The following is a 27101-nucleotide window of genomic DNA, read 5'->3' as shown; positions in this document are numbered from 1 at the left end:
GAAAACACACAAGGAAAAATACACATATTTGTGCATATTAGAATTTCACACAAAAATACCCATTTTAACACCTGAATGTTAGCCACATCTAAATTACATGAAGAAAAAAATCATCACTTAAAAGAAGATACTCAAATTCACATCTAAGTAATAGATTCAATCTGAGGTATTTTACAGAAGACAAAAATAAAACTGCCCAATTTTTATGTTGAAAACTATAATTGTTAACATTATTTTCAATGTATGTCATTTGGGCCATCATTATTACATCTACTTTATCAAAATGTGAAACTTCAAAATAAGTTATCTTCTAAGTATTAATAAAGTTAGACACAAAGAAATTATACATTTCTCTAAGGTTACGCTACAGGACAGTAAACATGTCTTCAAGATTACTATGACACTCTATAAATAAAATACTTAGAAATAACTGATATATTTGTTTTGGGCTCTATTTAATCATTAAATAAATGGGTCAGATACACTATGATTTTTTTAAATATCCCTGGAAACCATCACATTGATGGCCCTTGCCAGTATGTCTACAGCAGTCCACTTGAAAAGCATTCATTTAAAACATTAAGGCAGGGCTGGTGTAGTGGGTAAAGCCTCTGCCAGCAGTGCCAGCATCCCATACGGACGCCGGTTCTAGTCCTGGCTGCTCCACTTTCGATCCAGCTCTCTGCTATGGCCTGGGAAAGCAATAGAAGATGGCCCAGGTCCCTGGGCCCCTGCACCCGCGTGGGAGATCTGGAGGAAGCTCCTGGCTCCTGGCTTCGGATCAGCACAGCTCTGGCTGTTGCGACCAATTGGGGAGTGAACCAGTGGATGGAAGATCTCTCCCTCTCTCTCTCTCTGGCTCTCCTTCTCTCTCTGTGTAACTCTTTCAAATAAATAAATAAATAAATCTTTAAAAAAATAAGGTATGGGGCCGGCACTGTGGCACAGCAGGTAAAGCCACCACCTGCAGTGCCAACTTTCCATATGGGCACCTGTTCAAGCCCGGGCTGCTCCACTTCCGATCCCGCTCTCTGCTACAGCCTGGGAAAGCAGCAGAAGATGGCCCAAGTCCTTGGGCCCCTGTACCCACATAGGAGACCCGAAAGAATCTCCTGGCTCTTGACTTCAGATCGGCACAGCTCTGGCTGTTGCAGCCAACTGGGGAGTGAACCAGCGGATGGAAGACCTCTCTCTCTCTCTGCCTCTCCTTCTCTCTGTGTAACTCTGACTTTCAAATAAATAAATCTTAAAAAAAATAAAACAATAAGGCATGGTACACAGCAGCTTCCAAATACAACATCTACAAGATAAACAAGACTCATAATATAGTGGTCTTCTTCACATATTCAGTAGTTACATTAACAGAATCAATATAAAAGTCCACAGGATAATTCTGATTTAATTAATGATGTCAGCTTACATCTAAATCTTTACCAATTCAGGGGACTACAGGCATATATTTACTTTTAAGAAGCCCTGGGATAGTGGGAAAGTTATTTACTGGTTTTATAATAAAGTTTACCTAAAGCATAAAATCCAGCTCTTGCAAGCTGCTCCTTGTTAACTGAGTATATCCACGTCCCAAAAGAAATGATCCGTGCTTCATAATCTGCCATGGCTGGATTTCTTGGAGGATTTGTTGAATTTGGAAAATTCCTATCAGAACTCACAACATCAGATTCACTTCGAATATTAACGTTCCGGCCCAAAACAAAGAAGCAATTAGGAAAGTGTCGCCTATGTTCCGACCAGGCACGATCACAAGGTTCCCAATTTTTCAGTTTTCCACCACAACAAAAGCATTGCACTTGATCATCAATACCTGTGTAGTAGAGCCCAGCACTAGCTAACTCTCTGGGGGTTAGGTGGGCATAGTCTGGCCAGTTCTGAAATGACTTTAATCTAGCTTCTTCACTACACATGGCAGGGTTCCTTGGGTATATGGTGTCTGATATATCTACAACCTGTCCAGTTCTCAAAAGATAGTCTGCGTGAGTCTCAGATGGTCTGTCTAAAGCAAAATGATTTCTGTTTCCCAGGTAGTTTTCACCTTTGTATTGACCATTCTGGACACCAGGATTTGTAGATTGTGCAGCACTATTTTCAAAATAAAAGCCGTTGATAAATCTGCAATTTGGGGATACTTTCCTGTGTCTTCCAACTGCTGAGTCTCCATATTGCCATCTATCTACTGCTGCATGACAACTAAAGCATCGCACAGTGTCTCCTTCACCAGTATAAAGAAAACCTGCTCGTGCCAGTGTTGACGCTGAAACAGGACTACTACTTGGAAAATTAGCAAAAGTTTTTAATCTATTAAACTCTTCTACAAATTCTTCATCTTTATTGATGTCTGCAGGTACACAAGTTTTAGATCCTTCAAAACTGTTAAAAGTCATCTTCTCTTGAAAATAGGACTTGTCCACCTTTTCTAAAAAGAGAACATTACATTAGGAAATCCAAAATGTGAAACACAAGCAATATACTTTCGATATTAGAAACTAACAAATTATCTACTGAAGACACAAAGATAATTAAACAAACTCCAAGAAACATTCTAAATTCTAAATAGTATAGCTCTATATTACCACATAATTCACGTCACAAAGTAAAATCTGGCACTTTTGTTTTCTCTTTCTCAGGAAAGTACTATTTAAGTAGTAGAACAGAGCTATTAATTTTAAGAGCTTATTTTACATAAATGTGGAAACTATGTGATGTAGAATATATTATAACTGTTAGCCATGTAAAATCATTAATTAGGGAAGACATTAAAGAAGCATAAAACATGTAGATTCTTAAAGTCTATGCATAATTGTTATAATGAATCATTATACATTCAAGGTATCAAAGTTCAGTTTAAAAAATGTATGTTCAGAATGTTAATGAATTAATTTCTATATGCCTTTGGTTAGCAAAAAGTAGCTTTTACTGACAATACTCTTTCTTACATATTCTTTAAGAATATCCAATGTTTTTGACTTTCATCATAAACAACAAATACACTTTTTTCTTAGAACTGATTAGATACATAAAAGCACTTCAAAGGGTTCATGGAAAAGAGGAATTAAACATCAGTTGGGGTGGGTATTTGGCTTAGGGGTTAAGCCACCAGTTAGGATGCCACATCCTACATCAGAATACCTGGATTTGTGCCCCAGCTCCAGCTCCTTGTTCTAGCTTCCTGCCATTGCAGACCTTAGGAGACAGCCCAAGTATCTGGGTCCCTGTCCCTCAGGTAGGAGACCTGGATTGATAGCCTGGCTCCCTGCTGGGGACTCCTCAGCCACTGCAGGCATCTGGGAAGTAAACTAGCAAGTGGAAGCTCTATCTACCTTGCTTTCATTATATTTCAAATAATTAAATAAACAAATAATTTAAAATAAAAGTTTATTTTAGTGCAAAAAATTTAAATCCATGTATAGTTTTTTCATAACACACATTTTTCCAATAACTTTTTGAAGACCCCATGTATGAGCATATACTATTGCCCTCTAGAGGGTGGCTCAGGAAAAATCCCAAATATCCACAGACCTTACTTGCAGAGTTTTGCTATCAATTTTCCTTCGTCAAATAACACTCTGCTCAAATGTCACAGAAGTCCTGTTTCAGTCTAACCATAGCTTCCAAATTATATCTGTGTGATACTTAACTCAGATAAAATACTAAAAGGAACTGGTTAGGTTGTGAAAAGGGTGGCATGAAAAACAATGTTACCAATGCTGCATAAATCAGAGTTGCTCCAGGCAAAACAGACTATGTTGTCACTCTAGCTATGGGGAAAACCTGGCTCTCCTGAATCTCCCACAGCATCAGAATTATCTGATACTGTGATCAGTCTATGCTTGCCAAATGCAAAATAAAAGAATGGTCACAACTCTTGTCTCTACTTCATATGTGCATTGATTTCCTGAGAAGAATTATCCAAGTCTTTTGGCATTGTGTCGGCACAATATGTCTTAGAACATCATATCTCTTGCTGTAATACTCAACACAAGGTTTCTCTCTTCCAAGCTGCTAACGAACTACAGTCTTTCCTGGCCTTGTCAATTTACAGTGGTATTAATTCACATTTACTTCAAGAGCTGATTTATATACAACAACTTTTAGAATATAATCTCTTGGGGCCAGTGCTGTGGCGCAGAGAGTAAAGCCGCCACCTGCAGTGCCGGAATCCCATATGGGTACCAATTCGAGTCCCAGCTGCTCCACTTCCCATCCAGCTCTCTTATATGGCCTGGGAAAGCAATAGAAGACAGCCCAAGGTTTTGGGCCCCTTCACCCGTGTGGGAGACCCAGAAGAAGCTCTTGGCTTTCGATCGGCGCAGCTCTGCCACCAATTGGGGAGTGAACCAGCAGATGAAGACTTCTCTCTGTCTCTCATTCTCTCTGTGGAACTCTGACTTTCAAATAAATAAATAAATGCTTAAAAAAAGAATATACTCTCCATGACTTCTGATTAATTATCACTTCCCAGATTTCTGAAAACAATCTGATATTAGCTTTAAGGCTCTTTGTTGAATTAGCATAATAAGCTGGATGACCAAAAAAGTTAAGGTTCAAAGAAAAAATCTACTGCAAGACTAAAGGAAGACAGAGACTGGGTTTAGAAAGAAGGCGTGTCAAGGCAAATTCCAGTTTAAAACTTTGGGATTTTAGTTAATTACAAATTCATTATGAGCCAACATTACATCACTGCTAAAAAAAATTTACAGCAACTTCAGGCTGTGTTAGAGTCCAGATATGTAATATCCAGATCCAATTCAGCTACATACTGAGTATTATTTCCAGTTACAAACACATTTGAGAAGGGATACTAACAAAGTTGAATGTCCTTAGAGAGCAATCAGGGAGATGAAAGCTATAACATTTGAGGAATAGTTGGAAGAACTGAGGATATTTGTCCCAAATGGGAAAAACATGTGAGGGGAATGGTGGCGAAGACAGAATAACTACCTTAAGATATCTAACACACTATCATGTAAAAAACAGAACCAAAGTCTGTGTAGCTGTGGGCAGAATTAAGGCCAATAAATATAATTATAACCAGATCTTAACACTATACAAGGATGAGCTTTACAACAGTCAATAGCTGTACAGAATAAATTGTCTTGTCTTGTAGATCTGAGTTTCTCCTTCCAATAAGAGGAAATTTGGTATGAACTAGGGGGCCAGATTAAACATTTCCAAATCTGTAATTATCTTCAAGAATTGATGCTCAACACCATCCAAAACATATGGAAATTATCTTCTCTAATATGACAGGCTTTATTTTTCAGGTCAATCAAAACAGGCAGAAGTGTAAAATCAAAGATTTATTCTCATTTCAAAATGGTGGATACTTTGTGAGATTCAAGTAGTCACCCCATTTCAGATAATACTATTAGATAAAACCCCATCATTCAACCCAAGCAAGAGAATCTATTTGAAGCTTTCAAGAAAAGACTTCATCTTCCCAAGAGTTATTTCTATGCTAATGGCTTATATTTCACTGTTTTGAAAAGCAGATATTTATTCAGAAATACTTAACTGAACACTACACATCATACACATCAGAGTGTGAGCTTTTGGAGAAGGGTAAGAAAACAATTACCAGAGAGATTAAGAGTGAAACAGAGAAAGATAACTGACAAAAGACCGAAACTTTAAGGTTGGAGGAAGGCACGAAAAGAGATGGGAAAGAGTAGAAAACAAATTGGGATGTAAATGAAATGAAAGTGGGGAAAATGACTTATAGAAAATATATACAGAATAAGAATTGTGAATATAGAAGAAAGCAAGGTAGGAATATCGGAGAAGAGTGATAAAAAGGCTTTGGATGTGAAAGGGTCTGGGTTTAATCAAGTATGCTGAGATAATTTAAGGCTTCTCTATGAAAGCATAGTCAGGCTTTGAACCGCCTAAGCATAGATAGATAGGCAGGAGAAAAGACTTCAAAAAAAGCTTTAGGATAAGGAAGCTAGGCAGTCAGGAATCAGAAATATAGCACTATGGAAACCAACAGTGGCAGAAAGCAAGGGCTGCAAGCAATGGTACATGTTTCTGTGAGGAATTTGGGAGATTTTCAGGTGCTGATATATTAGAAGGCTTTAATATACACATGCACATATGTACATTTAACCTAGTCAACTGTGAAGAGAGCCACAGAAAGGAGGCTGATGGATAATATAGCAGGAATGTGGGAAATTAGGACAGGGACAAAGACTCATACAAAGCCCAGACCTCTGGGGGATGGCTCTGTGGTGTAGTAGGTTAAGCCTCCACTTATAGCACCAGCATCCCACATGGGTGCCAGTTCAAGTCCCCACTGCTCCACTTCCAATCTAGCTCCCTGTTGATGGACTGAGAAAGCAGTGGAATATGGCCCAAGTGCTTGGGCCCCTGCGTGCCCACATGGGAGACCTGGAGGAAGCTCTTGGCTCCTGGCTTCGGATTGGCCCAGCTCCAGCTGTTGCAGCCATTTGGGGAGTGAACCAGCAGATGGAAGATCTCTCTTTCTCTGTCTCCCCTCTCTCTGTAACCCTGCCTCTCAAATAAAAAAATCTTAAAAAAAATAAAGTTTAGACCTCTGGTATCTGCATATAATACAAAAGTTTCTATTTCCTTCAGCTTTTTATTATTAAAGTTTCCTTTTAAAAAGATTTATTTATTTGAAAGAGAGAGAGAAAGTTTTTCCATCTACTGGTTCACTCCTCTAAATGACTGCAATAGCCAGGGCTGGGCCAAGCTGATCTCTCACATGGGTGGCAAGAGACCCAAGTTCTTGGGTGGCCATCTTCTGCTGCCTTCCAGCTACATTAGCTGGAAGCTGGATCAGAAGCAGAGTAGCTGGGACCTGAACCAGTGCTCCAATATGGGATGCTTCCTGCCCCTATTAAAGTTCTGAAACTTTAGAAAAAGGGATATTTGAATGGGAGAGAAGATACAAAATGAGATGTCCACCAGACTGCCACTGCTTGAAAACACATGGACATTAATTTAATAAATTGGAAAAATATATTAAGATTACAAGTGATGTTTTTATCCCAAATGTCTTCAATAATACTGACACCTAAAATCAGGTAGGCACCACTCACCTGGGCCATGTGCCACCTGGGGTGCCAGCAAGGAGCAAATAGGCAGATGTGCTGGTAAAAACTGGCCACTATTACCCCTATTCCAAGTTGCCAAGGCTCAAAGGACAGGAGCGGCATTCTGACTTTATGACTCCAGAAACCTGTCACTCCAGAGGAGAACAGCAGTTGATCTCAATTCCCAGACCTGAGCTGCCTTTGCAGATGCATGTGGCTACAGCCTGGCAGCACACATATGTGAGCACCCCACCCCCAACTCGTGAGGGACAGCCCCCGTTCAGTGTGATAGGTGGCACTGGACATGGAGTTGCCAGGGTATCCTAGAAGTGAAAAGCAGGATTGGTGCTAAACTTCATCAGCCAGAAAGAACAAAACTTGGAAATTTTGAAAAGTTTTACAAATTTTTATATATTGATATTCTAGCAGGCTGTGTAGACATCTGGGGAGACTTATACCTATAAATAATGATAATTATCATAAAGCTATTTTAATAGTCAGCCCATTGCTTAGAATTTTATACAAAAGAACCACCAAGGGGCCGGCGCTGTGGCGTAGTGGGTAAAGCCACTGCCTATAGTGCCAGCATCCCATATGGGCACCTGTTCAAGTCCTGGCTCCACTTCCGATCCAGCTCTCTGCTATGTCTTGAGAAAGCAGTAGAAGATGGCCCAAGTCCTTGGGCCCCTGCACCCATGTGGGAGACCTGGGAGAGGCTCCTGGCTCCTGGCTTCAGATTGGTACAGCTCCAGCTGTTGCAGCCAACTGGGGAGTGAACCAGCAGATGGACGATCTCTCTCTCTCTCTCTCTCTCTCTCCCTTTCCTTCTCTATGTAACTCTGACTGAAATAAATACTTTTAAAAACACACAAAAGAACCACCAAGCAACAGTGCCTATAGTACAAGCATGCAGAGAAGAAAAACGTTTAACTGACATGTTGTGTTCTGTCAAACATTTAAAAAAGGCCATATACAGTCATTGGTATGCCCCAAGACCTCAGCTCTGTGTCTTACTATTATAGACATGGATGTCCTCACAGAAATTCACTGTAGGTTCATCTTTTTTTTTCTTTTTTTTAACTTTTATTAAATAAATATAAATTTCCAAAGTACAGCTTTTGGATTACAGTGGTTTTTTTTCCCCCCATAACTTCCCTCCCACCCGCAACCCTCCCATCTCCCACTCCCTCTCCCATTCCATTCACATCAAGATTCATTTCCAATTATCTTTATATACAGAAGATCAATTTAGTATATATTAAGTAAAGATTTCAACTGTTTGCACCCACACAGAAACGCAAAGTGTAAAGTATTGTTTGAGTACTAGTTATAGCATTAATTCACATTGTACAACACATTAAAGACAGAGATCCTACATGGGGAGTAAGTGCACAGTGACTCCTGTTCTTGACTTAACAAATTGACACTCTTGTTTATGGCGTCAGTAATCACCCTAGGCTCTTGTCATGAGTTGCCAAGGCTATGGAAGCATTTTGAGTTCGCCAACTCCGATCTTGTTTAGACAAGGTCATAGTCAAAGTGGAAGTTCTCTCCTCCCTTCAGAGAAAGGTACCTCCTTCTTTGATGGCCCCGTTCTTTCCACTGGGATCTCACTCCCAGAGATCTTTCATTTAGGTGTTTGGTGTTTGTTTGTTTTTTTTTTTTGTTTTTGTTTTTGTTTTTTTTTGCCAGAGTGTCTTGGCTTTCCATGCCTAAAATACTCTCATGGGCTCTTCAGCCAGATCTGAATGCCTTAAGGGCTGATTTTGAGGCCAGAGTGCTGTTTAGGACATCTGGCAGGTTCATCTTTACAGACACAGCAGTAAACATTCCCTCAGGACTCTGTATCTGAGATTGTTTTAGCCTAAGAGAAAAGTCACATGGCTTAGACAAAGTCCCAGGGACCTTTACATCTTGGCTTGTTCTAGGAGGTCTGGCTCACAGCACAAGACTACTAGCTGTTAATGATGAAGTTTCAAAAATTAATGGTATTATAAGTTTCAGGGAAGCATCCAGGTCAAACAGCAGACATGACAACTGAAACCTCATCCTAACACTGAGGCCTGAAAACCAGCAGAATACTGCTGCTGGGAACAATGTGATTTCTGACAGCTCTAGCAATCCGATAACCTCCTTGGCTATCCAGATCAGAATAAACCAAACTTTCACACAAAGCCTGAAGACAATGATGAAGATGAAATTATGACTGAAGGTAACAGTGTGCCACAGCAAAGCTGCTGAAGTTGTTTCTACTACTAAAAACATGGACCCATTAATAAAAATTGAATAAACTCAGTTTTAAGTCTGGACAGAATGGTTTTATTGTATATAGTTAAGTAGGCTTAGCAAGTGGCACAAACATAGAATTTGAAACACAAATTTTGGATCAAAAACTCCTAAAAAATGGAACAATCATAATATTATAAAACCATTGTTTGAAAGTTTTCTGAGAGAGGATGTCATAGGACTAGTAAATTTGGCCACTTTACGAGCTTTTAAACATCTGAACAGATGACCTAGAATAGGCATGAGAACAATAATATTCCAAGTTTTAAATGTTATTAAAATAAATAGAAACAGAAAGTTGTTTAGTGGTTGCCCAGGGCTGGGGAGATGGATTGGGGAATGACTGCAAATGGTTACTGGGTTTCTTTCTGGAGAAGTAAAAATGTTCGAAAGTTGCGTTGTGGCAATGGTTGTAAAACTCTGTGAATATGCTAAAAATTCCTGAACTGTATGTATACTTCAGATGAATTTTATGGTATGTGAATTATATCTCCATAAATCTGTTAAACGTCATTAAAATGCTCTGATAAAGCTGGCACGAGGGCACAGCGGGTAAAGCTGCCACCTGCAGCACCGGCATCTCATATGGGCACTGGTTCAAGACCCGGCTGTTCCACTTCCAATACAGCTCTCTGTTATGGCCTGGGAAAGCAACAGAAGATGGCCCAAGTCCTTGGGCCCCTGCACTGGCATGGGAGACCCTGAGGAGGCTCCTGGCTTCTGGCTTTGGATCAGCACAGCTCTGGCCATTGTGGCCAACTGGGAAGTGAACCAGCAGATGGAAGACCTCTCTCTGTGTGCCTCTCCTACTCTCTCTGTGTAACTCTGACTTACAAGTAAATAAATAAATATTTTAAAAAATAGTTTCACAATTATTAGTGTAAACTCTGGTAGATAAGAGGTGATTTTAAGTCCAAAACAAAAGGGGTTTGTGGGGCTGGCACTGTGGCATAGCGGGTAAAGCTATCACCTGCAGTGCCTGTATCCCATATGGGTGCCGGTTCGAGTCCCGGCTGCTTCACTTCCTATCCAGCTCTCTGTTATGGTCTGGGAAAGCAGTAGAAGATGGCCCAAGTCCTTGGGCCCCTGCACCCGCACCGAAGACCTGGAAGAAGCTCCTGGCTTCGAATCAATGCAGCTCCGGCCATTGCGGCCAATTGGAGAATGAACCAATGGATGGAAGACCTCTCTCTCTCTCTCTCTCTCTTTTTCTCTCTCTCTCTGCTCCTCTCTCTATATAACTCTTACTTTCAAATAAATAATAAAAATAAATCTAAAGGGGAGGGCTTTGCTGATGAAATTCTGTGCTGGAAAATGTGATGCTACAGTACATTTTCAGAACTATGTAAGAGAACTAAGTTATTACTGTTTGAAGCAGTTACATATTTAACCAGCTTTACAGAGTCCAGTTAATCTTGCCTTTAACTACACGCTTTAAATTCTGATGTGGAAAAGTGTGATTCTATCTCTGAGTACTGAGGACCATAGCTCTTGCGTTCCAGGTATTTTTATTTCTTAATGTTGTTTGTAGCTAATTGTTAACAGATCACTTTCTGAAATGAAATTATCCCTAAATTATTTAAGATTTATTTATTTGAAAATTAAAGTTACACAGAGAGCAGGAGAAGCAGAGAGAGAGAGAGAGGGGTCTTCATCAGCTGGTTCATTCCCCAGATGACCGCAACAGCCAGAGCTGAGACCTGGAAGAAGCTCCTGGCTCCTGGCTTCGGAATGGCTCAGCTCTGGCTGTTACAGCCATCTGGGGAGTGAACTAGCAGATGGAAGACCTCTCTCTCTCTCACTCTCCCTCTCTCTCTCTCTGCTTCTCTTGCTCTCTCTGTGTAACTCTAACTTTCAAATAAATAAATCTTAAAAAAAAAGAAGAAGAAGAGATGGGGCTGGCACTGTGACATAGTAGGTTAATTCTCTGCCTGTGGCATGGCATCCCATATGGGCACCGGTTCGAGTCCTGGCTGCTCCACTTCCGATCCCACTCTCTGCTGTGGCCTGGGAAAGCAGAAGATGGCCCTAAGTCCTTGGACCCCTGAACCCACTTGGGAGACCCAGAGGAAGCTCCTGGCTCCTGGTTTCAGTTCAGCCCAGCTCCAGCCATTGCGGCCAACTGGGGAGTGAACCGGTGGGTAGAAGACCGCTGTCCTTCCCTTCCTTCCTTCTCTCTCTGTGTAACTCTTTCAAATAAATACATAAATCTTTAAAAAAGTATGACAGGAATTATGTAATCAATATAACCCTTAGAAGTTTCTGCTCCATTATTATTAGGCTAAGTGAACACACATTAAGTAATTAAAGGCACCTGTTTAAAACTCAGAAAAATTTATGTTTTAAAAATGTTATGATATCTTTGCTGGTTCTTCCCCTCAAAACCCTAGCAAAATAATTACTCTTTGTACCTTCACTATATCTTCTACATAATTTTCTGATGGCCCAAGTTGTATCATACAAGATTTTAGTAATTCCTGAACATTTGTATGCATGTATTTATGTATGTGTGTCTCTTTGTTAGCCTGAAGGTCCTTTATAACAGATGCTATGTCTTATTAAATTTGTGTTTCCAATTCATACAGCAAGGCATGACAAACAGCAGTGCTTAACAATTATTAGGCAATAAGATGAATTTTGAACCAGCTCTATTAGGCCACTGTTGTTATCTGACATTCTACCCCTCACCTCCCCTGGACTCCTGAGACCACCAGGAATACTAGAAACTGTTAACATGCCATTGTTCCTATGAAATGTGACCAAACTAGGAAATACACGTATATAATCAGAATAATATAATTATTCAGCAATAAAAATACAATATAAAAATCATATTTCAAAAATATTATAGCATTCATAGAATTTTTCATAATAACATAAAAAGTTTGTATGTGCTAATCAAAAAGCATCATCATAATTTAAAACTATCTTGAGATTTTCTCTTTGCTCATTACTTGTAGAAATGTTACAAGTTTTTCTTGTCAGTTTCCCTTTTTTCCCTACAGAAGATCCAGACTGGAAATACTGGTTGTATAAGCAACACTCTCCCTGACCCCATTGGAGGTCAATCTCTCTTTTAATTATCTTAAAGTATTAGTGACAGTTCCCTGTTTAGAAACAGCATTTTGATTTACAAAGTGCACTTTGTTGCAGTATCTAGAAAACATATCAATGAAAATAAATCATAGTATAAAAACTTGAATCTTTTAAGTGATATCTCCTGAATAAAAAGGGTATGCATATAATTTTTTAAATTCAGCTCTTATGCTAGGATACCTTTATATAAAAATCTAACAATAAAATTATTCATTTATTCTAAAGAAGCTCTTCAAACTATGAAGGATATTTCCTTTTACGTTAAATGGTCAAAAATATTGCTGAGGTTTATTTACAGTCAAATCAAAAGTTCTTTTCTACTCTTATCACGAAAAAGGTAACTATGTGAGATGATGGATATATTAATTTGCTTGAATACAGTATTTTACCATGTACACATGCTATCAAAACATCACACTGTACATCTTAAACACATATAATGAAAATTAAAAGGAAATAAATACTCATGTATAAAACCAACAAAAAAGCTCTTTCCCTAAAATTAAGCACCAGAGCCATTCAAGTAACTGAATGGCTTTAATGAGCACATAGCTCATAAGCTAAGTCAACAACCTAAAGTGATTAATATTGTTTCATACAATATACACTTAATCATTAAACCTACTTTTGCAAATATTTCAAAGGGCATACCAAGAATCAACAAAGGGAACATCAATTACCTGTTCTATGTTAATTTAAAAAGTCAGTAACACTGAAATCTGTGCACTGATTCCACCCCTCCCTCAATCTTTGCCAATTTACTTCTCATAATTAACTCTACAGACACAGTTCCCTCAGAATGAACCGGGCATTGTATTCCTCATCTTCTCTTCAACCAATTATGGGACTGTGCTGCCCTAAAAAATGTTTTTCATAAAGAATGCACAGGTTTCAGGCTCAAAAATTCACATCAATCACTCCTATACCCTAACCTATTTCACTGAAAATTGGTCAGAACATAAGACAAAAATTTTTTTTTTTATTAAAGGCAGTTACAGAGAGAGGCACAGACAGAGAGAACTTTCATCAAATGGTTACATGGCCAGGGCTGGGTCAGACCAAAGCCAGGAGCCAGAAGCTTCCGTGGCTCTCCCAAGGACTTGCTCCATCTTCTGCTGCCTTCCCAGGCACATTAACAGGGAGCTGGATAAGAAGCAGAACAGCAGAGTCTCAAACCAACACCCATATGGGATGCTGGTGTAGCAGGTGGCGGTTTAACCCATTACACTAGTCCCAGAACTTAAGACAATTTACACTGATTGTTAATCAGTAATCTTTAATTAAAAAACAAGCTATAGTCAAAATGGTAGAACCACAACATAAGTATCACTTATGCTTATATAGGGCCAAGATCAAAACTTTAGGTAAAATTAGATCAGGCAGAAACAAAAATCTCAAGATGGATACTAATCCAATGTTTAATACAAGCAACTTTTGGCCCTTTTAAAGAGGGGGAAGAATCCCACCACCAATGCCTTAAATACTGCAGTCTATATTCTTCACAAATGTTTTCTGTGTGTATGTGCACATTAGTTTTGAAGGGAATTTATTGTACCCACTAGTTTGTAATTTGCTTTTTTTCCCCACATAATAACTTATCACAAGCATCTTTCCACGTCAATATTTGTTTGGATTAGACCATTATTTTAAATGGATGATGAGTAACTGATCAAGCAATTTAAGAGGTACAAAAGTTGCATCCATTCCATCCCTCTACCTTCAACCTCCAGTACCCTTCCAAGAAGCAAGTTCTTATATATTCTTCCAGCAATGTTCTAAGAATATATATACAAGCATGCATGAGTAGTTTCGTTTTGTTTTGTTTTGTTTTTTGTTGGACAGAGTTAGACAGAGAGAGACAGAGAGAAAGGTGTTCCTTTTTCCTTTGGTACATCCCACAATGGGCGCCCGGCGCAACGTGCTGATCCGAAGCCCGGAGCCAGGTGCTTCTCCTGGTCTCCCATGCGTGTGGCAGGGCCCAAGCACTTGGGCCATCCTCCACTGCACTCCCAGGCCACAGCAGAGAGCTGGCCTGAAAGAGGGGCAACCAGGACAGAATCCGGCGCCCTGACCGGGACTAGAACCCGGGGTGCCGGCGCCGCAGGTGGAGTATTAGCCTATTGAGCCAAGGTGCCGGCCATGAGTAGTCTTTTTTTTTTTTTTTGACAGGCAGAGTGGACAGTGAGAGAGACAGAGAGAAAGGTCTTCCTTTTGCCACTGGTTCACCCTACAATGGCCGTCATGGCCGGCACACCGCGCTGATCCAAAGGCAGGAGCCAGGTGCTTCTCCTGGTCTCCCATGCGGGTGCAGGGCCCAAGGACTTGGGCCATCCTCCACTGCACTCCTGGGCCACAGCAGAGAGCTGGCCTGGAAGAGGGGCAACCGGGACAGAATCCGGCACCCCAACTGGGACTAGAACCCGGTGTGCCGGCGCCACAAGGCAGAGGATTAGCCTATTGAGCTGCGGTGCCGGCCATGAGTAGTCTTAAAACCACAAATGATAACATATTCTGTATACAGTTGTATACCTTCATTGCTGGACATTTAGAAAGTTAACAATTTACTATTATGAAAAAGGTTGGAATGAATTTCCTTCTACCTAAGCCTGCTTATGTCATATTTGCTTTTAGAACCAATATTAAATGGTCTCAAACACAAGTGTATCCTATCAACATCTCCTTTTAGCCTATCCTGTTTATGACTAGTAATAGTCTTGAGAAGCAGCATGAGGAGCCAGCATTGTGGTGTAATAGGCTAAGCCACTACTTGTGATGCCAGCATCCCATATGGGTGCAAGTTTGAGACAGGGCTGCTCCACCTCCAATCCAGTTCCCTGCTAATGCGCCTGGGAAAGCACTGGAAGACGGCCAAAGTACTTGGGCCCCAGCACCCAAATGGGAGACCCAGAAGCAGCTTTGGGCTCCTGGCTTTGGCACAGCCCTGGCTGTTGCAGTCATTTGGGGAGCGAACCAGCAGATGGAAGAGTTCTCTTTCTCTTTTTCTCTTTCTCTCTTTCTTTCTTTCTCTCTCTCTCTCTCTCTCTCTCTCTCTCTCTCCCCTTCCCTCTCCTCTCCTCCCTCCGCTCCCCCCAACTCTTTCAAATAAATAAAAATAAATCTTAAAAGAAAGAATGAATGTAGTTATTAATCTACAAGTAAAAGATGAAGACCTTGACAGAAAATAGGCAAATTTACAAGTGGAAAATACTAATGATCAAACATATATAAAATGTTAAACAGCATTAGCAATCACAGAAATAATCATTTTTTTTACAAAAAGATTTATTTATTATTTGAAAGGCAAAGTGATAGAAGGGAGAGACAGGGAGGGAGGGAGAACTTCCATCTGCTGGTTCATTTCATTAATAACTACAACGGCCAGGGCTGGTCCAGGCTGAAGTCAGGAATCTGGAACTCCATCCAGGTCTCCCATGTGGGTGGCGGGGACTCAAGTACTTGAGCCACCTTCCACTGCTTTCCAAGGAGCATTAGCAGGGAGCTAGACAGGAAGCAGCATAGCCATGACTCGAATTGGCTCTCCAGTATGGGATGCTGGCATCACATATGGTGGCTTAACCTGTTGTGCCACAATGCTGGTCCCAGAAATAAACATTTTAAAATATACCATTTTTGGAGCCAGCGCCATGGCTCACTTGGTTAATCCTCCGCCTGCAGTGCCAGCATCCCATATGGGCACCATGTTCTAGTCCCGGTTGCTCCTCTTCCAGTCCAGCTCTCTGCTGTGGCCCGGGAGGGCAGTGGAGCATGGCCCAAGTGCTTGGGCCCCTGAGCCTGCATGGGAGACCAGGAGGAAGCACCTGGCTCCTGGCTTAGGATCGGTGCAGCGCCAGCCATAGAGGCCATTTGGGGGGTGAACCAACGGAAGGAAGACCCTTCTCTCTGTCTCTCTCTCTCACTGTCTAACTGTCTATAAATATATATATATATATACACATACACACACACACACACCATTTTTATCTTAGTTGGTAAAGATCACTGTCACTACTACTAACACCACAAACACAGTGGCAGGGAAGGTATGGGACCAGACACTCTCAGATGGTACAAAATTTGGGACATGTTTTCTAGAGTGCAATACAAGTATGTTCTCCAAGTCTTAAATACACGATTGCCTCCTGAATTACCAGTCTAGTTTCAATCACATTCTCTAATAAAATGTGCAGGCATCCTTTAAAAATATATATATATAAGGATGCTCAAGAGTATTATTTACAAAAACGAGAAAACTCAATGTCTGACAAGAGGACAGTACTATGGTAATATGGGACACTAGGCAACCACTAAAAACTCAGGTTGAGTGGGCTGGGTATTGCGAACCAGCAGGTTACCTCATCACTTGGGACCCTGCATCCCACACTGAAATGCCTGGGATCAAATCCCACCTCTGCTTTTGATCCAACTTCCTGCTAATGTGCACCCTAGGAAGCAGCAGAGGATAGCTCAAGTACTTGGGTCCCTGCCACCCACCTGGAAGACCAATATGGAGTTCCTGGCTCCTGACTTCAGTGTGGCCCATCTCTAGCTGTTGTGGGCATTTGGGGAGTGACCCAGCAGAGGAAAATCAGTCAATCTCTTGCTCTTTCAAATAAATAAACTAAAAAAAAAAACCTTTCGGGTTATAGAATACTGAAGGATAAGGACATATATTCATATTACATTTAGCGAAAAAAGCTGGTTACAAAATAATATTGTATGATATAAGCCCAATTATTAAAGACAGATATATAATGACAAATCACAAATAAAAAATCTACTATGGTTATTATCACTGGGCAGTGGAATTATTTTTTGTGTTTTCCTTAATTTTCTAAATTTTAACCAGCAAATATGTTAGATTTTCATCAAAAGAAATAAGCAGTTGGACTTCTGATTAGTCAGGGAACTCTTGCACAATCCTGCTCCCTAGTCATGGGTGCTATCTGCCATGTAACAATGCTTTCTTCATCTGTGAATGCACTGGCCAGTAAGCTACCAATATCAGGACCTCGCACTGCAAGACTTCACTGACAGAAAATACTTTTCATAACTTAGAGAAGGAAGATTATGTTCTTTCGTCCTTTAACAGCTTCTGAGAAATTCTGTCAGCTTGCTACTTCAATAACTGCCTCTGACAAGCTATATGAGAAAGGAGAAACTGTAAATGGATGTTGATACTGTTGATCATCAGGTTAAAAAAGAGAGAGAGTGAGACATGGGTCAAGATCCAGAAAATAAAAACAGTGGTAAGTCATGATCATGGTCCCTTTCCAGGAATAAAAGTCATTTGGTCCACTGTTTGAGTGGCAGTAAAGCAGCAGTAGAGAGGGCTAAGAAACACAGGTAAATACCTCACTGCCAACTTGAGTTTTAACAAAAAGGACTTTACTGAAAAATATTTTTGAATGATGTCTACCTTTGGAGTTCTGGACTGTTCCTTCACTACCTTATAAAAACAACCAGGAAATTTGGGGCCTGGTAAAATACAAAATAATATTGTATGATATAAGCCCAATTATTAAAATTGGTAAAATAAAAGGAATCTTGCCCACCTCTGCCCAAAAACTTGAAAATATTTTTTACAGAAAGGGCAGCCAAGTCAGAAGCAAGTATCCTGAAAAGCAAAACCATTATTTTTGCAGACACAAGTAAAATTTTTCCACAGTAATCAATTTTATATGTATTGAACAGAATACTAGAAATCACTCCTTTTCCAGATAAACTAAGGCATGAGAAAGCTAAATGACTTGACTAAGGCCATAGAACTGCTTGGTAGCACAGAACAGCAACTTTGTTCTTGACACTTGTCCAGATAACTTCCTGACAGTGTTTAGGATATAATACTGATGATCAGATGGTTTCACAAGTGCCATGCTGAGGCTCTTTGAATGGGTGACTTGGTAAGTAGGTAACACCTACACCAGACATTTGTCAGGTGAAACATTCCTAGCAAGTGCTAACACAAGCTTTTTTTTGTTTTGTTTTGTTTTTGTTTTTGTTTTTGAAGACAGAGAGATCTGGCCGGTGCCATGGCTCACTTGGCTAATCCTCCACCTGCGGCGCCAGCACCCTGGATTCTGTCCCAGCTGCTCCTCTTCCAGTCCAGCTCTCTGCTGTAGCCTGGGAGGGCAGTGGAGGATGGCCCAAGTGCTTGGGCCCCTGAGCCTGCATGGGAGACCAGGAGGAAGCACCTGGCTCCTGGCTTCGGATCGGCGCAGCGTGCCAACCATAGCAGCCATTTGAGGGGTGAACCAACGGAAGGAAGACCCTTCTCTCTCTCACTGTCTAACTCTGCCTGTCAAAAAAAAATAATAAAAAAAATTAAAAAAAGAAGACCTCTCTTCTCTCTCTGTGTAACTCTTTCAAATAAATAAATAAATCTTTAAAAAAAATGACAGAGATATCTTCCATCTGCTGGTTTATTCCCCAAGTGGCCACAACAGCCAGGGTGGAGCCAGGAGTTTCTTCCGGGTCTCCCACTGAGTGGAGGAGCCCAAGCACTTGGGCCATCTTCCAATGCTTTCATAAGCACATCAGCAGGGAGCAGGGGCCGGTGCTCTGGCATCATAGGTTGGGCCTCCGCCTACAATGCAGGCATCCCAAATGGGTGCTGGTTCAAGTCCCAGCTGCTCCACTTCCAATCCAGTTTCCTCCTGGTGGCCTGGGAAAGCAGTGGAGGATGGCCCAAATGCTTGGGCCCCTGCACCCATGTGGGAGACCCAAAGGAAGCTCCTGGCTCCTAGCTTCGGATCGGCCCAGCTCCAGCCCTTGCAGCCATCTGGGAAGTGGACCAGTGGACAGAGGACTTGTCTGTCTGTAACTTACTCTTAAATAAATAAATCTTTAAAAAAAAAAAAAAAAGAGCAGCCGGGACACAAACAGGTACCCATATGGGAAGCAAGCATTGTGAGGCGTCAGATGTGTTAATGGGCAGTTCAGGGTGGTCGCAGTGGAAACCTGGGATGTAGAGTGCTTGCTTTCCTTGCAGAAGTTATCCTTAGTAAGGTCAGAAGTGCCTGCCTGCCCACTCCTAGGGAGCTTCCAATTTTATGAGAATAGCAAGGGAGTGCTGACCCTACCCTTCTGAGCTCCCAGTTTATTGTGAAAACAAATTAGGTATCCCGCCCTTGTGATGGTTCTTGTTTTATCATGAGCAACCCAGACAGGATAAAGGATTACAAAAAGGGTTTTGTCCCCACCTTGGAACTGAATGTCAATCTGATTGTCAAGTTGTTTGTTTTTTGTTTTTCTCAAAATTGTGCTTAAAAACTGCCATGGACCACTTTGGTTTTTTTTCCTCTCTTGGGAGCCTCCCTCCGTGCCACTCTGGCTGGAGGTCTTTGACTCTCATAAATCTTGCTTTTAATTCTGTTTGTCTGGAAATTCTTCTTCCATATGAGACAAAGAACTGAGGTAATAATATTTTTCTCCACCATCATTTTCCCATAAGTGTCACAGGCGGCTTTACCCACCACATCACAACACATGCCCCACTGGTTCTTATTAAGAACATACATCTTTTCTTTCTCTTCAGTAAAAATATTTAGTGCTATCTGAAAGTCATTCTGCTGTCTATACTCAATCATTTAGATTTGTCTCAGTCTAGGCTGAATTCTCAAAATGACACAAAGTAGGAGTAGGTGTTTGCCAGAGGTTAGATGCCTCTTGGGATGCTCCCGTCCCATATCAGAATGCCTGAATTTGAGTCTCAGCTCCCAATTCCAGATTCCTGCTAACATGCATTCTGAGAGGCAGCTGATGATGGCCCAAGTACTTGGGTCCCTGCCACCAAAGTGAGAGACTAAGTTGAGTTCTCAGCTCTTGACTTTGGCCTGGCCCAGCCCAACACAGCCTAGGCTGTTACAAGCATTTGCAGCGTGACCCAGAAGATGGGAGATCAGTCTCTGTCTACCTTTCAAAAACAAAATATAAAAAAACAAGTTTCCAATCCTATTTATTTTAATGTAAGGTAACATTGTTAAGCATAGGCTTGTGTGTTCTACAACCCATCCTCTTTTCTTTCACCATGTTACCTTTGATAATAACTAAAATACGTAACATGCTTCATAATTTAGAATGTTTTTATATGTGCTATCTAGCTTAACCTACGAAACAGATCAGTTTCCATTTGAAATATGGGGAAACCATGGTTCTGATGGGTTGCTATTCCTCAAATTTCCAGGCCAGTAAATGACACTCAAAAATCAAGCCCAGTGACTATGACTGATAAATGTCTAAGGAAATTATTATAAGGATTATGGGCATAAGGGGTAGTCTGATGATGTTAGGCTTTCTACCCTTTCAAAGCTTAAAAATGAGCTGGAGCCATAGAAAGATAAATCACACAGCAATATATGCTGACAGGCTTGTGTTTTGAGGTCAACAAAATGATTACAGAACTAACTATAAAGGTTCAAACCACACACAAGTATTTATAGATACCAAGGAGTGCACAGTGGCAATAGCCTTGCTTAGCGTAAGAAATCAGCCTTGGGGCTGGTGTTATGGCCTAGCAGGTTAAGCCTCCTCTTGCAATGCTGGCATCTCATATGGGTGCCAGTTCATGTTCAGGCTGCTCTATTTCCCATCCAGCTCCCTGCTAATGGCCTTGGAAAAACAGCAGAAAATGGTCCAGGTGTTTGGGCCCCTGCTATCCTCATAGAAGAAGCTTCTAGCTTCTGGCTCCTGGCTCCTGGCTTCCACCTGGCCCAGCACTGGCCTTTGTGGCCATCTGGAGAGTGAACCAGAAGATGGAAGATCTCTGTTTCTCTGATTTTCAAATACATAAATAAATTTTAAAAAAAATCAGCCTTAGGGCCAGCATTTGTGGTGTAGCCTGTTGACACCACCTGTGACACCAGCATCTGTCATTTGTGTCCAGGCTGCTTCATTTCCGATCCAGCTCCCTGCTAACACACCTGGGAAAGCAGCGGAAGATGGCCCAAGTGCTTGGGCACCTGAAGTCACATAGAAGACCAGGAAGATGATCCAGTCTCCTAGCTTCCATCTGGTCTAGCTCCTGCCATTGCAGTCATTTGGGGAGTTAACCAACAGGTGGAAGTTCATGCACACGCTCGCTCTCTCTCTTTCTGTAACTCTGCTTTTCAAATAAATAAATCTTTAAAAAAATATAAAGAAATCAGCCTTAACTCATCATTCAACTTCTGACCATCTCAGTTCAAGCTTTTCCCAGTCTGTACAGGTAAAACTTATCATGATCCATGCCCTTGAAAATACATTATCAAAATAGATCATGGCAAGGTGAATCACATATATCCTTTTTTTTTAAGATTTATTTTATTTTTAAAGATTTATTTATTTATTTGAAAGTCAGAGTTACACAGAGAGAGGAGAGGCAGAGAGAGAGAGAGAGAGAGAGGTCTTCTATCCACTGGTTCACTTCCCAATTGGCCGCAACGGTTGCAGCTGAGCTGATCCAAAGCCAGGAGCCAGGAGCTTCTTTTCGGGTCTCCGACACGGGTGCAAGGGCCCATTGACTTGGGCCATCTTCTATTGCTTTCCCAGGCCATAGCAGAGAGCTGGATTGGAAGTGGAACAGCCAGGACTTGAACTGGTGCCCATATGGGATGCCAGCAGTGCAGGCGGCAGCTTTACCCGCTATGCCACAGTGCCGGCCCCCACATATATCCTTAACGAAGACTGCAAGACTGCATACCAAACCATACCAAAATCAAATCCCAGAAAGGATCAAATAGCAGAGCCATAATGCTATCACACTTAAAAAAAATCACAAAAGTTTAGTCCAAGTGCTATAAAATGGATACAAATACACTTTTATCATACAAGAGACAATCTGCCATTAACTTTACCAGAGCAGATAAAACACATAACTGATATGTTTCACATCGAATTCTCAAGTTATATACAATAACCAACAATTGCTTTGCTTAATTTCTCAGAATACAGACTTTTCTTTTGGATTATTCAGAAAACTTTGGGAGTTTTATTGTTTTCCTTTTGATCCAATTAATTTCTTTGTACAAGCAGAGGCATTCAGCCCATAATTTTTTACCAGGCACCTATTTACTGTATTCCAGCTACTATCCATACATTAATCTTTGATTCTACCTCTGCAATTTAATATTTGAAATCCTGGGCAAGCCCTCATAAATTCTCTCTCCTCTGTGCTAAAATAAACCCAGAATCTCAAACTCAGAGGCCCAGTTTCTCCCTCTTTTAATATATTCTGTACCTACCCTACAAAACAGAACTAAACAAGAGTAGCTTTTGACATAGTAATGAACTACATCACTCGTACCTCCAACAAATTAAAATTCAAGTACTTAGCAGGGGAAATTTTTAAAAAAATGAACACCTACACCACAAAGTTTTATGGTTTGTATTTCCACCTTGCTCTAAATTTCACGTCCCTTTCAGATACTTACTCCTAACAGACTTGGAGATGTTATATGAGATTTTTTTCTTCATAAAATCTGAGGTTATCAGTTTTAAAAAACACTGTAATAGATTTTAAATCTTTGGAATCAACTAGTTTAAGCCTGGGACTTTTCAGATGAAGAAACTGGGGCATAGAATATACAAGACAAATAAAAACCGTATTTTGAAAAACTGTTCATGACATAAGAAATGTTCACTACAGAGAATATGATCTTACTTCTTTATTCTGAATTTCATAAATTTTCTTAAACATATCATTTATAAATTAAAATATTCAAGATTCTTTTAATGTTTTCAGTAGAATAAACACATCAAAGAAGTTGTGAAAAAGAAATTGAGGTACCGAGAGTCATAATCCCACAACTAAATGAAACTAAGTCAAAAACCCAAGTGTTGGGGCTGGCATGTGGCATAGCAGGTAAAGCCGACACCTGCAGTGCCAGCATCACATATGGACGCTGGTTCAATTCCTGGCTGGTCCACTTCCAATCCAGGTCTCTGCTGCGGCCTAGGAAAGCAGAAGATGGCCCAAGTCCTTGGGCCTCTGCACCTGTGTGGGAGACCCAGAAGATGCTCCTGGCTCCCAGCTTCAGATCAGCCCAGCTCTGGCCATTGAGGCCATCTGGGGAGTGAACCCACAGATGGAAGACCTCTCTCTCTCTCTCTTTCTCTCTCTGGCTCTCTGTAACTCTGCCTTTCATATAATAAATCAATCAATCTTTAAAAAACCACAGACCAACAAACAAAAACCACAGGTGTCACGGCATCCAATACAGGGCTTTTTCACTATACCACATGACATCTACAGCACCAAAATGGCATTATTAAATTCAACATGAATTTCTTTGTAATTCATCACTACTGTTTTTATATCCTCAAACCCAGTCACACAATGACCTTAAACAGTGCTAACAGATTTCATTTTATAATACTATTACCAGATTACGTCACAGACATACAACTTGAGAACTGACAGCTCATGATAATCTCCTTGCCTCAAAAGAACAAGGGCATGTATTTTGCCATATTCATCTTTGGAATCCTACCACATAGTGTGGTATCTAGCATACAGGTGCTCAATAAATGTTTATTTTATAAAACATAGCTCTTTTCCCCCCTGCCAGCACTAGCTACTAAACTTAAGTAGCAGAACAAACTAAAACACTAAAATCTTATTATTTTGCATTTGGGGTATCTAAGTATTTACAGTATATAAATTTGGGATTTACTAAACAAATTTGATTTACAGCGAAATGTAAGAACGCTTATGTTACTTAAAACATTTCAATCACTACACAAATTAGCTGGTACATTCATTACAATAATTCTTATCTATTGAAGTGGGTATAAACTTTAGTCAGCACTACTTTGTTAACCTACTCAGAATCATGGAATGCACTAGAAAGCAATAAAATTACAGGTGTGGTACAAGGGGCACTTGAAGTACAACTCAGACCTGGGTCTAGGCTCTGCTAATAATCATTTACATAATGTTAGGCAATTCCCATTTCTTCTTTAAGTCTTGACTGACCTATGTGTAAAAACAGGATGGCTAAACTAATCACTGGGGATCTTTCCAGTCTTAACCTTTTTTTAACCTTTAAAGGATTATTATCCACAAAGATTCTATAATTCAGACTTTTTTCATTGTGTCAAATTTGATACTATGAATGTTATAGTTTGTTACATTATTACACAATCAAGAAGCTTAGCACATTTCCAAAAAAATATAGACTAGAAACATTCTTATCATCTTGTACTAAGAGGGCACAATAATAAAATCAAAAGAGAAACATGATATCCAACAATTATGCTTGCTTTGTCAGCTGAGCTGCCATGAACCACACTGACTTTGATACAAATCACTGATTTATAAATACAAATATGTACACAAATATATGCACATGTCATTGGCATATATTTATGTTGACATATATGTACAAACTTTAAAACTGTTTTTAATGACAAAATCAGTACTTGTTTATGATAAAAATCAAGTAGTACACCAGACCACATGTAAAGTACTAAGTCTCCACACCTTTTCTCTGTAAGTAACCACTGGTACTATTTTTCTTGTGTATCCTTCCAGAAATTACCAGAGCAAATAAAAATATATCCACGTACATGCATGAGTGTCTCAATCTTTTTAACCTAAACTGTTACCACTTCTTGAATGATGTTGGGGGGGGGGGGAGGGGAAAATCCCAAGCCCCAGCTTCGTAATCATGTGAAATACATCGAAAGTGGTAGCACAATCACTGGCACAAAGCCATATGCTCTTCAGAGATGTACGCTGAGTTGAATTTCTTTAATATTCGTGCTTAGAGGCTATCTGGGGCAACTACACAGAACGAGTGATGGGCAAAGAGCCAGACAACTTGGGTTCTACCCTAACTAGCTGGGTAGCCTGAGGCAAGCCAAGAGATCTTCCCAAGCCTTGGTTTCTGCTTTGTAAAATAACACGGCTGGGCTAAAATCCCTTCCAGCTTTAAAATGTTTTAATTCTAAGATGGCCGTCCGTAACAGTGTTCTCCTGAACTGGCTGTAACAAATGTTACTACGGAAAAAAAGAGAGGAAACACTATAGCAACCTCCAGGTTCACAAGAGTACATGTCTGAGTCAAGGCACACTTGTGACAGAACTAGCGACAATACACTTGAAGGCAAAGTAGTAGATACTTAAAATCTGATAGGTTTTTACAGATCATTGATTGATGTTTTCCTTTCTTTGCTTAATTTCAGCAATGATTACACCCTCATCCCCCAAAACAATTTAAGTGTATTAGGGAGTTAAAATAATGAAACTGAAAGCCAAAATGACATTTTGCTTTGCAGAATAGGTGACTAGGGTAGCAAAGGTTGGAAAGAATTAGCAGCTAATTTCCTCTTCCGGAAGCTCTTTGGCCCAAGTTCTGCTTCACACGCCCACTCCAGACTCACTCCACCCTGCTCTATACAAGCCCGGGGCATCAAATTGGGGAGGAGGGGTTCCCTTTGATCACAGAAACAAAAAAGTTCTTTGCCTTGATTTACCTTAGCTGTCACGGGATTTACAGACGCAGCCCCGCGGGTCTGAAGCCACCTACCCACCTACTCCTTGCTGTGGTCTCAAGAACCTGGGCCAGGAGCTCCAGCCCGGCCATCCCCGCAGGGCGGGCGCGGCCTTGCCGCCCTCCCCAGCAGTGCCTGGCCCGAGGGGAGGGGAAGAGGAGGAAAGGGGAGGGGAGGGGAGAGGAGGGGAGGGGAAGGGGGGAGGAGGAGGGGAAAGCTCGCACGAGCTGTACCCACCGCGCCAGGAGAGCCGGTCCCAACTAGCAGCGGTGAACGGCTGGGTCCCGAGGGGAGGGTCTCGGAGCAGGGGCGGCCAGAGCCCCAAGCTGGAAATGCCAACTCCGCTCTTCGGCCAGGCCCCTGCCTAGGAGAAGGAAACGGAAGTCCCTTCGTCTCCCTTACTCTCCTCCACCAGCCGGCCCATCCCCTGGAGGGACCTTGGGTCGGGAAGCCCGAAGTGGGTCCACGTCAGGCCTCAAAGAGACACCGGGAGCGGTTTGTCCGTCTCCCGGCCCAGGCCCGGCACTGGGCCCCGGCAATCTCCTTCCCACCCCCGCCGGGAGGTCAGCCTCCCGCCCTACAAAGCTCCTCCTTCTTTTCCCCCTCCGCCATTTTCGAACTTACCCCTCAGCCGGGCTTCCCTTGATTAGCGCCGCGCCCGCTCGGGGCGTCGCCAACGTCCCGCCACTTCCCGGAGCCGGAAGGGGGCAGCCAGAAAAAGCGAAGCCCTCTTCCCACCCCCCACCCCCAACCACCCCCCCCCCCCGCCCGCCCCAGCTGGAAACTAGAACCCGACCAAGCGGGAGCGCATGCGTATTGGGCACCTCGTTGTCCCCGCCCCTAGCTGAGCGTTTCTGCAGCAAGCCTTCAGGATGCATTTTTCCCACGGTTTTTACCTGCTGAACTGCAAGGGTGAGGAGTGGGGGAATAGAGGTAGAAGAAGGAAAAAGAGGAGGGAGAAGGCAGCAACATGCTGAGTTCTTACTGTGGACCAGGCACTGTTCTAGGCATATGACGTGTTCTTTGTACAGAGGAAACGGAGGCCGAAAGAAGATAACATCCCCCTGTCACGCGGCTAATAAACGAGGCAGTAGAGGTTAGAATGAGATCTTTTTCAAGGAGGGAAAGGAATAACAAGAAAGGGGAATGGTTAGGATTGGAAGGGGAAAGGAAAATATA

At 41.4% G+C, this 27101-nt stretch overlaps 1 protein-coding gene across 6 annotated transcripts in view; it reads right to left on the bottom strand.

Moving 5' to 3' along the window:
- The window catches only part of XIAP (X-linked inhibitor of apoptosis), a 49749-nt gene extending 22911 nt beyond the window's left edge, over positions 1 to 26838 (bottom strand). Inside the window, exons 1-3 of one of the 6 annotated variants that reach the window (XM_070066328.1) lie at positions 26819 to 26838; positions 26160 to 26286; positions 1523 to 2431 (exon numbers count right to left, since the gene is read on the bottom strand). In XM_070066328.1, coding sequence (XP_069922429.1) covers positions 1523 to 2399 — 877 coding nt within the window. In that variant the 5' untranslated portion in view covers positions 2400 to 2431; positions 26160 to 26286; positions 26819 to 26838. The other 5 variants (XM_008273038.4, XM_051826890.2, XM_051826892.2 and 2 more) reach the window with 5 other exon arrangements.
- Between the last annotated feature and the right edge of the window lie 263 nt (positions 26839 to 27101).

Source organism: Oryctolagus cuniculus, chromosome X (assembly GCF_964237555.1).
Source record: "Oryctolagus cuniculus chromosome X, mOryCun1.1, whole genome shotgun sequence".
Lineage (NCBI taxonomy): Eukaryota > Metazoa > Chordata > Mammalia > Lagomorpha > Leporidae > Oryctolagus > Oryctolagus cuniculus.
The sequence above is the reverse complement of the archived record's forward strand: the minus strand, read 5'-3'. Positions and strand labels throughout refer to the sequence as shown.